Genomic DNA, 17,169 nt, shown 5'->3' on the forward strand with positions numbered 1-17,169 from the left:
TAAGGAATGAAGCTAAAACTAAAAGTTGGGGACGATCCCTCATAACAACACCAGAAGAGTTACAATTTTGAACCTTCCCGTTTTCGCAGAGAGGATAAATAGAGCATAACGCCGGGGGCTAAAGGAAAATGTTTTAACACTTCCCGTTAACTCCTTTCATTCATTGGTTCACGCGAGTTAAATTATTTCACTTACTTGTGAGGCATTTGTTTATTTTTCGTGTGGTTTGCCTAAGGAATTTTAGAACAAGCCAGCAAAGTACGGGAGATCATTTTTACTGTTGCGGTAACCAACGCAGTCATACATTTCAGACCTTTTTGAGCTTCTTGCAATTCCTTTAATTTCTCCTCTGCCACAGACGTTTTTAGAGGGCTGACCAGGGATCAGTTAATTTTTCGGCGCACTTTGTAATAGAAGGGGTCAATATCACTCTCGTCACCCGTGAAATTTGATCAGAAGTTTCCGAGTCAGACAGCGGACACAGAAGACAACTCTTGACAAATATTAATTTTCTTTTAATGATTTAAACCCTAAAACATGTAACTATTGTTAATCAGATTAGTGAGAAAACTAATAAATAAAGACGTTGATTGATAGTCGAAAGCTTTAAAAAGCCTCTTTATCGAAAAGGAAAATCTCATTATCATAACTTTAAACAGTTTGTCCATAAATATTTTGTTTACGACCATTTAGAGCTGTTCATAGAGGTTTTCTGACGCGATTAGCATTTGGAAACTGAAATCATCCTTTATTAAAAAAAAAAACCAAAAAAACTTATGCCTGTTTCTACTCACCAGAGAGTTAAACTATTAAATTTTTAATTCAGAAATTAAATACCTACCTACATTTTTGGTAAGAAACTCAAAACAAGACAATTCATCTCGGAAATAACGATAGCCTTCGACAAAACGTCGGCCTACCTTCGGCGGTTCACTCGCAAATGTCGAATTCGTATTCACAATGCCAAATAACAAAAAGATTTAGTCTTTATTTTCTGTTATCGACCGCTGACCTTGGAACAGCGCTACAACCCTCCACTGAAATTTCTCTACCTAGCTAATGATGTCAGAGGTTAGAAGACCCGACTTCGACTCATCGTCAACCGAATACAACTCAGTAAAAAACTGGTCATAGCTCACTAATGAAATTATCTCCACATTGCGTTTAAGTCGAAGCCTTGATATCCACACGATTTCGTTGAAAATGCCGAAGAAATTTGTTGTCGACTAGGCATAATGTCCCTTCACCAGTATGAGACCAAGTGTACCTCTAGGCACCAAGCTTGGCATGACTCGACCCAGTGCTCACCTGCAGCTGTGGGTGATAACATTAAAAGCAAATCATTCACTCTCTTGCCGTGGTTCTTCTCCTTCACCTTGTTGTGCTTGTGAAGCAGTTATGGCCTGAATTTGTCCCAGCAGTTGTTGAACATCTGGTTGGTTGGGATCGATAGCGACGTAGACGGCGTTACTGTCGACTAGAGGTACACCATCCTCTGATGTCACTGGGACAGCGGTACTCTCTTGCAACACATGCTCCGTGACCATCTGATAAAGTAAAGAAAGTAAGGTCATTCTTCATTTCGTTGTATTAACCCACGCATCCGCACTCTACATAATTTACACGCGTGATTCGCGCGCGCCATTAACAAACTGCGGAGTTCGCCGTGGAGGTGGACGATATTTTCTCGAAAATGTTTACAGTGAATCTTTCTTACCCTACGCACCTCGCACCGTATAATTTCCACGCGTAATTCGCGCACACCCAAGTAAAAAATTGCTTAGTTACTCAGTGAGGTGACCATTGGTTTCTCCTTTTTTTTGTCTTAGATCGGAAACAACCGTTGAACTGTGAATTTGGAGTGACTTGCTGTAGCGTCATCGCCTTTAAGCAGGCTTATACCCTGAGTTAAATTCGAAATAAAGGTTGAATTTACCATTTATAGCGTGACTTTAAACCATATTTATAGCGTGACTTTAAACTTTTTACAGCGTGACTTTAAACTATATTTATAGCGTGACTTTAAACTTTATTTACAGCGTGACTTTAAACTTTATTTACAGCGTGACTTTAAACTATATTTAAAGCGTGACTTTAAACCATATTTACAGCGTGACTTTAAACTATATTTATAGTGTGACATGACGCACTACCTCGTTATGTTGTCCTTCAGCCTGTTCTTGGATCATAACTTCAGTTCCTACAACCATTTCCGTTTGCCCAGTTCCCTGGGAAGTGTTAGCATCGCTGGGGACATGTATTAAACCGGAGGGATTCTGCATCAAGTCAGTTGCCTGTTGAACTGCAGCCTGGTTGACGATCTGTTCTGCAAGTTCAGCGCTGATTTCTGGAATAGTGACTACAGTGAAAGGAAGACTTAAAGTAAGGTTTATGATCAAGTCTCTTTGATAAATCTTTTAATCTAAATTTGCTCTATCCAAACACTTTACAGTGCATTTCGATTGTAGCGCAAAATCAAAACCAAATCAAACACAACAGCCAAACAGAGAAAATGAATACACCTCTTGACGCCATATGAAGGCAGCTTTCGGAAAGGCGGGAAAACGCGAGACGCCAGAGACCAAGTTGCTATCGGCTTTGAATCTGATTGGTTGAGAGCGTGGTGCAAGATTTCTGAACCAATCAAAGTGCGTAAATAAGCTAAACCAAAGCATTCACAGATTTCTAGCAAGACTCGAGTGAAAGCTATTTTGACTAGCAATAATACAAAACAGCCTTGGCCTTAAGGTTTGTCCTTGTAGATGTTTTTAGACACTTTTTAGTACGCATGAGCCGCGCATGGAAACGCGGTGTGTTTTTCACGCGCTCTGCACCACTGCACGTTTTTCCGTACCTGACAATTTTTACATATTTTCCCGCGCTCAGCACCGCAGCATCTTCTCCTGTTATTGAAAACAGTTATACTTTTCCTTGCCCTTGACATCGTTGCAAGTTTTCCTCGCGCTGGCCACAGTTAGCTTGTTTTCTGCGTTCAGCTCAGCCGTTAAATAATTTTTACAAAAACAAAACCAACCACATCTGAAGCCGCGTAGCTTACCTGTTGTAATCTGAGGTTGTTCGGCGTCTTGTTCGCCTTCACTTCCGCTCGCTCCGCCGCGTCCAAGCCGCTGTGTTTGTACCTGATTCAGTAAATGCTGCGCTAAAAGCAACTGCTGGGCCAGAGTGATCTTAAACTCGCTTCCCGCCTGGTCTGCGCCTTGAACAACAATCTGTGGTCCCCCGGCGCCCTCGGTCACTTCTGCACTCAAGTTGTGAGGGACGATCTCGCCAAGGACCTGGGTAACTTGTTGTAAGAGAGAAGTATCCGGGACTTTGGATTCTTGTGCCTTTGTTGTATCTGTGACTTCGCTCTAGCGTTATAAAAGCAGAACGGTTTTTGAAACTGTTAATTATACGCAAATTTAATATAAATTCTTCACTCTAAAGCAAGATTTATTTAATTTCTAATTACTACACCACTACTAGCACAAAGTGTGCTCTAGAATACCTCTTGCTCTTTGACTGCCTCGGTTTGAAGTTCTCCTTCAGTATCAGCTTTCCCTGCCTCATTTTCAACCAGACTTTTGCCTTCGTTCTGAATACTTTGGGCAGCGGAATCTGCCTCCATAGTACCCAGGTCTTCCTGATTATCCACGTCCATATTTTGCCGAGAAGAGCTGTCGTCATATTTAAAGTCTGTCTGGCTTTCCTGACTCGCATGTTTAGCATGAGTGTTGAGATGATTTTTTAAATAATTGAGCCGAGTGAACTTCTTATCGCAGTGCTCACAGGCAAAAGGTTTTTCTCCTTTGTGGATGTTCAAGTGTCGTTTGTAAGTCGTCAGATAGTTGAATTCCTTTTCACAAGTGTCGCATTTATATGGACGGACACCTAAAGAGATAGAGAGGGCATCGTTAGGGAGTTTGATGTATAAAATTGAGTTTATTAACTTGTAATTGCTTACCTGTGTGTAAACGAATGTGGTTCTTGTAACTGTCCAACCGAGTGAATTCTCTCCCACAGTCCTCACACCGAAAGGGTTTAAAGCCTGTGTGAAGGCGGAGATGCCGCTTGTGACTTCCAAAGTCTGAGAAAACTTTCCCGCAAAAGTTACACTGTCAAAGAAAGAAGACCTCGTTAAACCATGCTGCTTTCATGCTGACAAGTTTTGATAATCAGTGGGCATTTAAGAATTTAAAAAGGTTTTCCTTGGAATTCCCTCTTTCTAGAAACTAACGACAAAGGCCTTTGCCAGTGAAGACAAAAAAATGAATGTCTCAGTTTCCTTTGAAGAAATGATTACAAACTCACTTTGAATGGTTTCTCCCCTGTGTGTGTGCGCGCATGTCTTTTCAGATCTCCTAGGTTAGCAAAGCCGTGGCCACACTGCTCACAGGTATAGGGTCTTTCCCCAGTGTGAACACGAATGTGTGTCTTCAAATTGTATGACTTGTTGAATTCCTTACCACAGTACTCACAAGGATAAACCCTACCTGCAAAAAAAAAAAAACCGCATTTTGTTCGAGCTGAGCAAACATCAAACAAGTGCTACGTTAGGTTGGTCCACATATTATTTCATCGAGTGCAATTCAATGAGTGTAGTGATCCAGTCAGAACTAGTGAAGGTAGACTGCCCTAGGCTTTCAACTGCTCTAGGCTTTCATTTTGTTTGAGATGAGCAAACATCAAACAAGTGCTACGTTAGGTTGGTCCACATATTATTTCATCGAGTGCAATTCAATGAGTGTAGTGATCCAGTCAGAACTAGTGAAGGTAAACTGTTCTAGGCTTTCAGCGACTAAACTAGTGCGAAATCCATGCTTAACCCTTTACAACCTAACATAAGTGTGAATATTCTCCAGACTGTTGTTCATAACATTTCCTATGGTGTTGACAGGGAGAATTTGTTTAACAATCAAGAGCTTCTTCAGTTGGTGATCATTTCCTTTATTCTCATGGCCTAAATGTGTGATTCAGGAATAATATTGTGAGGAGAAATTACATGCTAATCACCCTTAGGGGTTAAAGGGTTAATAGTAAACAGACCAATGGTAGAGGCAGAGCAAAACACAAGGGAGGCCTGGGTCAGATTGTGTAAAGAATAGCTTTCTTTACACGACCCAAACGTTTTTTCACTTCTCTACTGCTATGTTGCTGGTTACCTCCATGCCTCATTTTACTACCTGAATGTCGGGAAGAGGTTATAAAGAGAGTAATTTGCAACAGGTAATCCCATGGCAAAGAAAAATACCATAATAAGTAGCCTGTGTAAAGCTGCTCCCTACCCTCCAAAAGAAAATCACTTTTCTTTGGGAGGGTAGGGAGTGGCCATACACAGGCTACATAGTAAGCCAATGAGAGCTCAAAGTGAATGAAAGTAATTAAGGGGGTAAGTTTCTAAACAAACTGTGCTGCTGTGTTTGTGCAGGGTATTACAAGATAATGGTAATTTTGTGTGGTGAACTGAGTTGATGATGTAAATCTGCCCCAAAGAGAGTTTCTGAAGCTGATGTTTCAAGTGTCAACCCTTGGTCAGAGCAACGGATGAAGGGCTAACTCTCTAAATGTCAGTTTTAGAAAATCTCCATGGTGGCCACTATCAACACAATTGAATGAAAGTAAGCTACCTCTAGCACAGAAACACACAATCAGTGTACCAAATTGCAGATTAAATGAATCTAGTTTTGCATCTGACTGTTTGAGAGCAAAAATTTCTGAAATGATTGAGCCCATCAATTTCTGGTTGATGGTCATTGACTGCCTCTCTATTGTGTAAAATAACATAATTTCAAAAAACTCAATTTTTTTAAAGTGTTACCTCCATTTGAAACAATCCTGGTTCCAACAGCTAGAAGAAATCAAAAACCATTACAGTTAGTGTGAATACATTTTTTTATCAATTGAAATAATTTATATCAATGAAATTGTTACTAGTATGAATCTCATTCTATGGAAACAGCCCCAAAGACTTCTTGAAAGTGCTATGAAAACTCTCATGGCCTTTTATCCTTCTACAATAGCTTAAAAGACAACTTTGCTGTATATTTGAGGCCCAGGCACAAATTCACCTTGTAAATAGCATAGTAAAATGTATAGAGAACAGTAGGTAGAACTTTTTTTTTTTTTTTTTTTTTAATTTTTTAAACAATTTTATTTACAAGACGATCATTTACACTACTTACAGTGTTAATTACACTTACATTGTACTTGCTACTTACACTACTTATACTTACACTAATTATGCATACACTACATTACGATACATGTATTACAATATTATTAACATTAATTTAATTTACGGTTGGCGTGTTTACAAAGTTCTTTTCAATTAAAAGACAATCACAAGTAAACATACAGGTCTCAAAAATGCTACATTTCTTTGGATATTTACTTTTGATATAGATTAAACAAATATTTATGAAATTAAGTATAAGTCTAACCTAAAACAACAGCAGCATGAAAAATTAAAGTAAAAAAGCCCACGTGCGATAAAATTTCGGAAGTTCTTTTTTTGCAGACACGATCTCTTTTAGGGAGAACTTGCATACTGATGTTAAGGTATACAGTAAAGAGTAGACACCAACCTGCTGTGGAATCTCCTGACCCAGGCAAAATAGCCACCTCTCCACTATCCAGCTGAGCATGTACTTGCTCATTGGTGTCCATGACGCCAGAAGACTGCTGCATATTCTGCACAGCTGAATGAACCCGACGCAGTACCTCATTAGCCTCCTCATCTGGAACTTCAGCTTGTACAATCTCCATAACTGAATCAAAAGAAGAATATCAAAATTTATGTCAATTCCCTTATCTGTTGAATGATTACTTGGCAGTGATGTTGATCCAACAAGTTTGTATTTGTACATTTCCCAATTATAAATAAGAATATCAGCAGAATGTTAGCCCTTTAACTCCCATGAGTGACCAAAACAGAATTTCTCCTTGCAATACCAATACAATATCAAGCAGACAAGTGATGAGAATATAGAAAAATATCAACTAGGAGGTAATTAGATGATCCAATACCAAACTCTCTGAACTAACATCATAAGAATTTATGGCAGGCAGTAAGGAGAATAACTAACAAGATGCTGGAAGTGAAAGGGATAACTTATGTTTGCACGTTTACCTTGTGAGGCTGTTGTCTCCACATCACAGTGATGCCCAACATTAATAACTGTGGCTTCAATTGTTTCACAACTTATCTGCTGAATCTGTGACATCTGCGACAGCACATTGGCTGCAGTAGCTTCCTCTTCACTTGACATGGCTGCAACTCTTTCTTGACCATGAAATCACTTTGAAAAGAAGTTAAAGGAAGTTGAAAGCACAAGTGAGTTTTATCATTTTATCATGAGTGACCAAAACAGAATTTCTCCTTACAATATCAATACAATGTCAACCAGATAAGTGATGAGAATACAGAAAAATATAAATTTGGAGATAATTAATTGATCCAATACTAAATTCTCTGAACTTACATTATAAGAATTGTATAGTTGTCAGTAAAGAGAATTACAAATTTGATCTAAGAGTTAATGGGTTAATCGGAACAGTAAATAAAGTGCAAAGGTATGAAAACAAAACAGAGTTAGCTTGGCTGGAGAGTGACTAGGATCTAATTTCTCCTAACAACATCATCCTGAATCACACATTGAGGCCATGATATAAAGGCAATGATCACCAACCATTGAAGCTCTTGATGCTTAAACAAATTCTACTTATCAGCATTTTAGGAAATATACAGAAAACCCTAGGAATGACTATCATCTAATTTCTCTTTACAAATCACCCTGATTCACACATTATGGTCATGAGAATAAAGGAAATGATCACCAAACAATTAAGCTCTTGATGCTTAAACAAATTATCCTTGTCAGCATCTCAATGTACAGAAAAAAAGCTTGGAAATGTACAGAAGAAAAATTTACAAAGGTTAGGAAAAGGTACAACTATAGTCCTCTGCAAGTTTGATTAGCTAAATCCACTCTTTTTTTTTCCTTTTATCATGTTTTTTTTTAATGAGTCCAAGCTGGCTGCTACAAAGGGGTTGTTTTTGTATGAAATAAAGTTTCTGCCAAAACATTGAGATCTTGAAAATTTAAAATGTTCATATGTTTAATGCATTGTCTAATCACCCAACACTCAAGCACTGTTTTAACTGGACTTAATGCCCAGCAGTGGGAAATTTCAGTGAAGGTTCTATCAAACTTCTAGAGAGTATTGGATGTTTTGTTAGAAATATCAGGCAATTTCAAAAATTATTTTGTTGTTTCAACCGACAAATTTTCCAAGCTTTTGCACACTGTCAAGTCACTTGGTGTATCACACTAAGGAAACAATTCTGACCAAGCCATGCACAAGCTGGGAAGATGTCCTAGAGTGAGGCAATTGAAATTACTTGACTATTTCTAAACAAACATTGGACACTTTCATGAGTTTACACAAGGTTTTCTGCCGGAATATTTCTGTGAGGAGCATTGGTCCATTTGGGACAATGCCCAGCTGCCAGGCACTTACAGCCAAAATCAGATAGCTACAGAACAAAATATAGTGACATTAAATAATACAAAAAAAGTTAAAAGTTCAGTAAAGAAAATAGAGAAAGATGTCTTTTGTCTTGTCATAAGCATGAGATAAAGAAAAAATTCTGAGTCCCCATTAGGAACCAAACCTCAGAACTTCAGATTCCACACTTCAAAGCTCTACCACTGAGCCACAGACACTCTACAGTGAGCAAGGCCCATTATCACATTTGTATAAGACATGCATCCTGCATATTGCTAGGATCAGCAAGATAGCTAACATCACATTTTGTAAATAGAAAGGTGGTAAGTTTTAAGCTTGGTAAAGAAAATAGAAATACGTTTTCATCCTGCTGATCCTAGAAGTATGCAGGATGCATGTTGTATATGGACTTTGTGATGGGCTTTGATCACCATAGAGTCTATCTACCATAGAGTCAATAGAGTCTAAAGAGCCACACGCAACCAGAGACGTGCAAAAAATGACAGCAGCGAACTTATAATCAGTTTAAGGGTGTTACCATTTTATCTCACCAGACGGTCTTGACTAATCCAAAAGGAAAATGTCAACCAGTGAGATACGAGACTTATTTAAGATCCTCAAGTTGAAGTTTGACATTCACAATTAAAATCTAGTCCAGGTTTTCAGAGAATTCGAAATGATTTATAGTTTATTTTCGTCAGTTTCGATATACAATGAAAATGATCAAAGAATATTCTCCGATTAAAAAAAAAACTTGGAATAAAAAACTTTCTTTCCCTTTCGCCGTCGCAAAATGCGCGCACATGTTTATGTATAAGCTCAACTGATTTTCAAACGCAAAGTTTACCTTCACGAATTCAAAATTTCAACGGAAGCAATTCAGTCGCTGCTTTCACGGCATACATTTTAACAGGATACAACGACAGAACTTTAAAAATCACAGTAGAGGTAGTTATGATCCATAGAGGTCGAAGCAAAAGAACTGTAATATTGCGCATAAACGGATGAAAAAGGCTCATCTTCCCAATCAACAATGTAATAGACAGACAATACAATGCATTGCATCGAAATTCGATGCATTTCCTCTGAAATTCCCACCAAAATCTCGATTACAATGAAACAAGGCAGTCATAGACATCCTTGATGATTCAAAGCCTACCTCTGTAAGGAAAGAAAGCAGAAATCTTGCTATGTCGCCGCGCCTTTCCAATCCAATACTAAAGATGGTGGACGCTAAGCAAGCGTGGTTCCTTTGCGAAAAGCCTACAGCCCTCCCGAAATGCACCTGAACTCAGTGTTTCCAAGATGGCGTTGTTGGCAAGGCGTCTCAAATAAGATTGGTAAGTTTTGACGCTATTTTGTGGTATGTGGAGTACTATTTGAGAAAAATCAATGTAGTTTTATGTTTAAAGCTTGGGATGCGTGGATTGATTTTTTGGATCATTAGTTCTGGTCGATAAGCGTATTTCGCCTGCGTGGCATAACTCGCCTACGTCACGGGTTAGCTCGCAAACATGATTGGTCGACTCGCCTACTATCGCATCCATTCAAGTTTCTTCCTTCTGCCTTTCCTGCTTGCGTGTTTGGTGAATTTGCCGTCGTTTACTCGCCCGTTAAATTCATTTGCGATCACGGAAAAGAAGCGGAAAAGAAAGATTGAAACCTCTTAATGTGTTTTTCTCAGTTAAAAATACGAAGTCATATTTTTGAAACCCGGAATCGAAGGCATTTACGTAGTCAATTCGTGCCCAATTACATCCATTGAAGTCTACATTCTGTTATCAAGTTCCCGTTTACTTCAGCATCTATTGGCTGTGATTTCAAGGAGGCATGAATACCATAGTAGAAGTGATTCCAGAGGGTGAAATTACTTGCTTTGAATATGACCTATCCACTCAACTTCTGAGTTTAGTAGGTGAGTATTGGAAATCATTTGAATTACTGCTGTCCAATTTTGCATCAAAATCGGAATTTTCCTATATCATGAGCACGTTCTTTTTTTTCTTTTTTCTGCATAAGCAGATCCAAAAACCACAGAGCCTTTTGCCACATCAGAGACACCCAATTATATTTCAGATGCTGCTCAGCCTATATCCACAGAATCTGATACATCAACAGTCCCACCTACCCATCAATCAGGTACTGCTGAGCTCATTACCTTCAAGTCTGAAGCCTCAACACTACCTTCTACTAGTGGTTCAAATGCGCATTCTGCAGAGGCTGAGACAGTGGAGACATGTTCTTCCTCAGAGTTGTATGTGGCAACAATACCACTTACTGATCTTTCTGTACTAGTTGAACCACAAATCAAGTGTTCATTGCTAGAGGAAGACCCAACCACTCCAACTTGTGTTCCATTGACCTTCACTCTTGTTGAGAAAGCAACTAAGCGAAGAGGGGATAGACTGATTGACAGCATGGGCTTCTCCTATAACATCCGCCGCAAAGGGGCCAATATAACTCGTTGGCAATGCACCATTAGGAGGAAAGAGTTCTATTGTAAAGCAGCAGTAGTGGAAAGAAATGGTGTCTTCACCTTTGGGAATTTTTCTCATAATCATGAGCCTCCTAAACCAAGAGCCCAAACTCCCTCGCGGAAGACCAAGACCAAGGCAGTGGTGGAACAATGCAAGCCTGAGCCAACCAGCACAGATGAGGTACTACACTTTCACTTGTTTTCTTTTCTTTTCATTAACCTCTATGAGTAACTAGAATTTCATTCCATATTACAATTTTACCACTTAATCAAATATTAATTGGTCATAAAAAGAAAGGAAATGATCACTAGCTAAAATAGTTCTTGATTCTTGTTATAATAAACCTATTCTCATTGTCAGTATTATTGGAAATGTGCAGAGAACAGTTTGGAGAAAATACATACTGATCTTAGGCTGTAAAGGGTCAAGATTTTTCTGAAATCTTCTTTTATCTAGGGCCTCCTCTCAAAATACTTTTACCATTTTGTCACCATCTTTTAAGCACCCACTCAAGGCTCTTCTATCAGTCATCTTTCTTTCAGTTTCCTTTCTTAACCATTTAATTCCTTGAAGTGATTAACATAAAAATTCTCCCTATAATATCCATACATTCTTCAGCAAACAGGTAATGAGAATATTCAAACTTATCAGGTAGAAGCTGCTATCTTGATCTAGCACCAAGTTCTCATAACTAATTTACAAGGAAATGTGTAGCAGCTACAGGGGAGAATTAACAATCAGATCTTGGGAGTTAAAAGGTTAACTGAAGATTACTTCATTTAATCACATCATTTTATCACATTCTTTATTTTCAAAGAGTTTATGTGACATTTTGAACTGGTGTTTCAGGAAAATCTTCAGCCGGCAACTACTCTATTCCAAGCTTTGCCTGAACCTTGTGGTAACATAGAACATTCAAACCCTAATGCTGCTCAACTGCCACCTAATGATAACCAGGCTGATTTGGTTGAGTCAGTTATTCAGACCTCACCACCCACTCCCACACCTCCAACAAATGTTCCTATGACATATCACTTGGTGGAGGAAGCATCTCTGCGGAGAAGGAACAAACTGATTGACAGTAAAGGCTTCTCCTATAATGTCCGTCGTATGAAAGCTGATAAAATTCACTGGCAGTGTAGCATAAGGCCAAAGGGAAACCACTGCAAAGCCACAGTGCTTGAGCAGGATGGTGTGTACACTTTTGGGAAACATCCCCACAACCATGGTACCTACTCAGGAACTCTAGCTGCTGCTCAAATAGTGTCTACCATTAAAACAAAGGCATTGGAAGAGTTATCCAAGCCAGCTTCTGTCATTGTTAAAGAGGTATTTCTTTCTGTCTTTTTATTTGTCTTTGCTGATGAGCTTCCTGTATCCCAGTTTCATTAGCCAAAAGTTACTTGCCAAGAATAATTCCTGCTACCCTGGATGGGATCTTAGGGAAGAGATGTCATTTACTGCCTGGGGAGGGGTGGAGGACTTTGGGGATCACATGATTTCCATGGGGGGACAGAAAGAGGGTCACTTGTCGCCCAAAGAGTATAAACAAGACTTTAAAAAATTGACTGCAAATTGACTGCCAGTGAGAGGAGAACCATATGAATACGACAGAGCCTTGTGGTGGAATAGCTAAACTTTACTGTGACACAACCTAAATCCCTAACTCTACCCCCTCTCCCCATGATAAATAAGGACCAGTCTCTTAGTCAGGGGCAAGTAACCCCCTGCCCCCCCTCCCCCCCCCCCCCACACACACACACACAGCAAATTATTGAATTTACCTTTTTATTTTAAATAGATTCTTCAGGAAGCTCTGCCTGTTACCTCTATGTGCCCAGCTTTGCCCAAAGTGGACCATATTGTACGTGCAGTAAATCGTTTGCGTCAGAAAATGAGGTCAGAAGATGTGAAAGACCTCAATTTCTCCCTTAAAGAAGACGTCATTCCTCCAGGTTTTTACCAAGCGGAGGTGAAAGTAAAGAAGCGACGCCACCTAATTTTTGCCACAGAACAACAGCTGAGTCAGCTAGCTGCAACAAAAACTTGGTACATTGACAGAAATGACAAGATAGTCAAAGACCCCTTTCACCAACTTGTGTCAATTAGTGCGTTTGTTATGTCTGCAGAGTCTGCAAAACAAGTGCCATTAGCGTTTGTGTTAATGTCCTCAAAGAAAAAGAGAGATTACAAGAAGGTTAGTATACATATGACTCCCTTTTACTGCTCAGTCAAATCTTTTTAAAAGGAAAATAATGGTTAGAGCACTCTTCAAGTGAAATTTCTAATATCAAAACCAAAGTTACCTTGACAGCCAATCACAACAAGGGAAAATATGCTTGTATAAAGACAAAAAATTATCCTTTTTTGAATGCATTATTCTTCCTTTTATCTATCAGATTTTGAGAGAGATCATCCATCTTCTACCTGGGGAATGGCTTCATGTGCAATTTGTTACAGCAGATTTTGATGAGGCATTGTGGGGAGCACTTCGGTCTGTTGTCCCACATGTAAAGCTGCAGGGATGTCCTCTTCACTGGACCCAGTTGGTTTGGAAAAAGGTAAACTGAATTTGTCAAGTTAAGTTAAGTCATGCACTTGTATTTTCATCTGAGCTCCTTGCACCAGCAGAATTACAGTTTTAGGCCATCAAGCTCTTTGCCCAACCCTCTCATTTCTTATCAGCCACCCTGACATGCTCCTACTCTTTCACTGTTGTAAGTACCCTTCCCTATCATCTGGGACAAGTTTGTCTTGTAAAGGACTGTTTTTCTGAGAAAGCGATTGATAATTTCCCTCTCTGGTTGTCAAAACATTAATTGCTGTCCATCTTTTTCCTGACAACTCTCACCTGGACAATTAAACCATATTAGCAATATGCAATTTGCTAACAATGGCATCCAAATGAATGCCAGGATTGGCCAACCTCAAGGGCAAGTTCATGCATGGTTTATCTTTGTAATAGGGCAAGATGCTTAGTTCAAAAAACTTCGCATTTGTTTATTCTTTAAGTCATACTGCGTATGTTTACAAACCTTTTTTAACTAGAGATAGTAGTCGTGCTCTCCATCAATGCAAAGACTAAAAATTTTTGGCTCATATTTTTATCAGATGCAAGATCTTGGTCTGCAAGCACTGTGCATTGAGGATAATGGTATGCACAAGTACATTAGGAAACTGCTTGCATTACCCTTACTGCCTGGCAAAGAGATTTCTACTCAGTTCCAGCGACTAAAACTACAGGCAACCACGGAGACACTTCAGGAACTAATAAAATACATTGAGGATACATGGATCACCAACATTGCGTACCCCATCAGGGATTGGTCTGCTTATCGTCAGCCAATAAGAACAATGAATGACATTGGAAGCTGGCTGAAGCTTCTCAGTAATGAAACCAGTAGGAAAGGTCAAGTTCCTTTTTACACTCTAGTTCAGTCACTGCATCAAGTAGCCCAACTTTCTGTTCAAAACATGCAGTTGGTAAGCAACGAAAAGTTGATCAGGATTCAACAGCAAGATTGCCATCACTTGCAGTCACAGATCAGTCAGTATTGGACTGAGTTTAGGAAAAGAAAAATAACAGCAACAAAACTTCTAAAGGTCTGTTCCAAGCTGTATGGGCCATCTCAAACTGAGTCCTGACTTTCATATATCATGAGATTTTATTCATTCATTAATAAGCTTGTATTTATTTTGAACACTGATGTTAGATACCAGCAGAAGCTTAGTAGAACCTACTGGTAATGTGAAGAAGTTTACTTGCCATGATTTTTTAAAAAATTTATTTTGTCATAATCAAAATGTCCTATTTTTTTGCATTCAGTTTTGTATCTTGTAAAAAGTATTTTTGCAAAAATGTACATAACAGTTGTGTATTAGAAACATTATCATTAAACACATATGCTGGGGAATGTTGTTCAACCAGTAGTGGTGGTAGATGTGTCAAAATCTTTTACAGCAGTGATGAGTTTCTTTAACTTGTCAAGAAAAAAAATTCACTTAGGTTAAAATTTAATTTATTACAGTGTAACATTAATTATTGATCATTAATAGCATCTTTGGGGTTAAGAGAATTGTTAATATTTTAATATTTATTATTTCTACAGTGTTGTAAGACATATTGTAAGATGTACTGCCACTGTTAATGTTGTAAGCGCTGTTTGTGATGAGTATCATAATTCCAGTATGCAAGGTTGTAAGTGTTTCTTCATTGTTACAAGAAGTATTAGTACTATATTGTATTGCCTAATTCTAGTATGGCAGCAGAATAATGTGGAAAGAGGGGAAAATTCTCTTACTTGCGATAGCCACAAATTATCCAAACAAATTGCTCCCGCGTTTGGCTCGTTACACAGTGTCGTCTCTACCATGACACATATTACACGACGAGCCTAAACACTTACTGCAGGGAACATCCAAGAATGTGTCTTTGTTTCGACCTTGTGAGGCCAGTGCACTTGTCAAGCGCAAGATACGTGCGCGAAGAATAGCAGCCCCCGGCTCTTGCTCGAGAGTACCGGTGTTATTCACTCGCGCGACTGGTTCCCAGGGTTCTGTCTTCCCCGTGGAGAGAGGAACTTGGTAACGAGGTTGTCACTCGCGCCCAATCCAGCGCGTTCTACGTGCCCTAGTCATTATTCTTAATGGCGGGTATGATTATTTTTGTCTTTTCTACACGAATATTAGCCTTCTTAGCCTAGCTTTTGAATGAAAATGCGATCGATTTTAAACATCTTATCGAGGCCAGAAAGTGTAATTCACACGGATATTAAAGAATAACAATTAGGCCCGACTGTTGCAGCGAAAACAAGACCTCAACTTCTGGACATGAACTTTCAACACTAATTTTATTACAGGATAACAGGGTGAAACTAAAAAAACAAAACAAAACAAATGAGATATGAGTCTAGTAGGATAAATCAACAGCTGTGGCTCGGGTTCGACTCCCGGACATGATATCACATGTGAGTTGAGTTTGTGGTTGTTCTCGTTCTTTTCCCGGGGGTTTCTCTCTAGGTCCTCCGGTTTTCCTTCCTCCACATAGACCAAAATTCTAAGGTCTAATTCGACCTGGAAACACTCGAAACAGATGAGCCACCACCTAGAATGTCCACTGCTGAATTCCATTCTTCTTCTTCTTCTTCTTCTCGTTATTATTATTATTATTATTATTGTTATTATTATTGTTATTATTATTGTTATTATCATTATTATTGTTGTTACTATCGTTAAAAAAAACTACGGTTAACTATAGCTTTATTGAAAAAACTACTTTAACAGACAACTACGCTTAGCGCGACTTCTAGAGAATCTGACTGAAAGAGTGACTATGTTTAAAAGGATCTGGGTTTAAATACAAGAGGACTGCATAATTACGTGCGGGACGAAAGCGTGTGAAAGTGAAGGTGTAACGATGACAAACTGAACAGAAAACAACGAGGAGGTATAAGAAAAGAATAGATAAGAAAAATTAATAGTTCCAAAACTAATTAAAAGACGCTTAGATCTTGCACTGATAACTATGAGAGAGGTCTCTAATTAACGAGATTTGTGTCTATTACCATTTCTTAGGCGATGCTGTTGTTTTTGGAAAGCCTATTTGGAAGTACTAGATGACTTGTCTAGAACCTTGATCACTTCAAACGATGATTTCACGAGGGGCGAAAATTGCATTGGGAGCATCGTTCTGTTTCGCTTCAGCTATCATTTTCCTGGTCCATGAAATGCAAACTGCTGATCGTAAGAGGCTCAGAGAAGGTGTGATCAGAGATTTAGAACGACAAGAGAAAAAGAGGAGAAACCTGGAGGAGTTAGAACAACAGATCGAACTAACAAAGAAGTTACAAGAACAGAGAGACAAGTGATCTGTAATTTCCTCATGAGGAAAGCTTCACAGAACTTTGTGGGGACTATAACTAAATTGTCTTACGGATTAAATAAATATGCTGTGCAGTTTTGGTAATTCAAAAGTAAAGCGAAGATATAAGATCTATAGAAAACAAAATTATTTAAAGTAAGCTTGCAAGATCTTGTTCCAGTCACCTGCTATGGTCACGTTACCTAACGATTTAGAGTAAAAATTATTATATGCGTGATGTGCTGAGGTCTTCTGTTTATATCGTCACCACTGACTGACAGCCTGGCACGAGTTATTGGTTCTTTCACTTTGATCCAAGAAAAG

The 17,169-nt window shown here is 38.8% G+C and overlaps 2 protein-coding genes across 2 annotated transcripts; one reads left to right on the forward strand and one right to left on the reverse strand.

The window, feature by feature from the left end:
- Positions 1–500: 500 nt before the first annotated feature.
- On the reverse strand, positions 501–9,963 carry LOC113674453 (uncharacterized). Its single transcript, XM_027190930.2, has 10 exons — positions 9,668–9,963; positions 7,130–7,298; positions 6,585–6,767; positions 5,819–5,848; positions 4,312–4,493; positions 3,965–4,115; positions 3,509–3,891; positions 3,059–3,371; positions 2,154–2,359; positions 501–1,547 (listed from the first exon to the last, which is right to left on the reverse strand). The coding sequence occupies exons 2-10, from the start codon at positions 7,266–7,268 to the stop codon at positions 1,341–1,343; spliced, it is 1,794 nt and encodes a 597-aa protein (XP_027046731.2). The 5' UTR covers positions 7,269–7,298; positions 9,668–9,963; the 3' UTR covers positions 501–1,340.
- On the forward strand, positions 9,790–17,083 carry LOC113674457 (uncharacterized). The gene is made up of 6 exons (XM_089186683.1): positions 9,790–10,423; positions 10,531–11,165; positions 11,835–12,314; positions 12,787–13,182; positions 13,385–13,546; positions 14,097–17,083. Exons 1-6 carry the CDS (start codon positions 10,339–10,341, stop codon positions 14,628–14,630), a joined length of 2,292 nt encoding a protein of 763 aa, XP_089042809.1. The 5' UTR covers positions 9,790–10,338; the 3' UTR covers positions 14,631–17,083.
- Positions 17,084–17,169: the final 86 nt, after the last annotated feature.

The sequence above is a fragment of the Pocillopora damicornis genome, chromosome 11 (assembly GCF_964200805.1).
Source record: "Pocillopora damicornis chromosome 11, jaPocDami1.2, whole genome shotgun sequence".
Taxonomy (NCBI): domain Eukaryota; kingdom Metazoa; phylum Cnidaria; class Anthozoa; order Scleractinia; family Pocilloporidae; genus Pocillopora; species Pocillopora damicornis.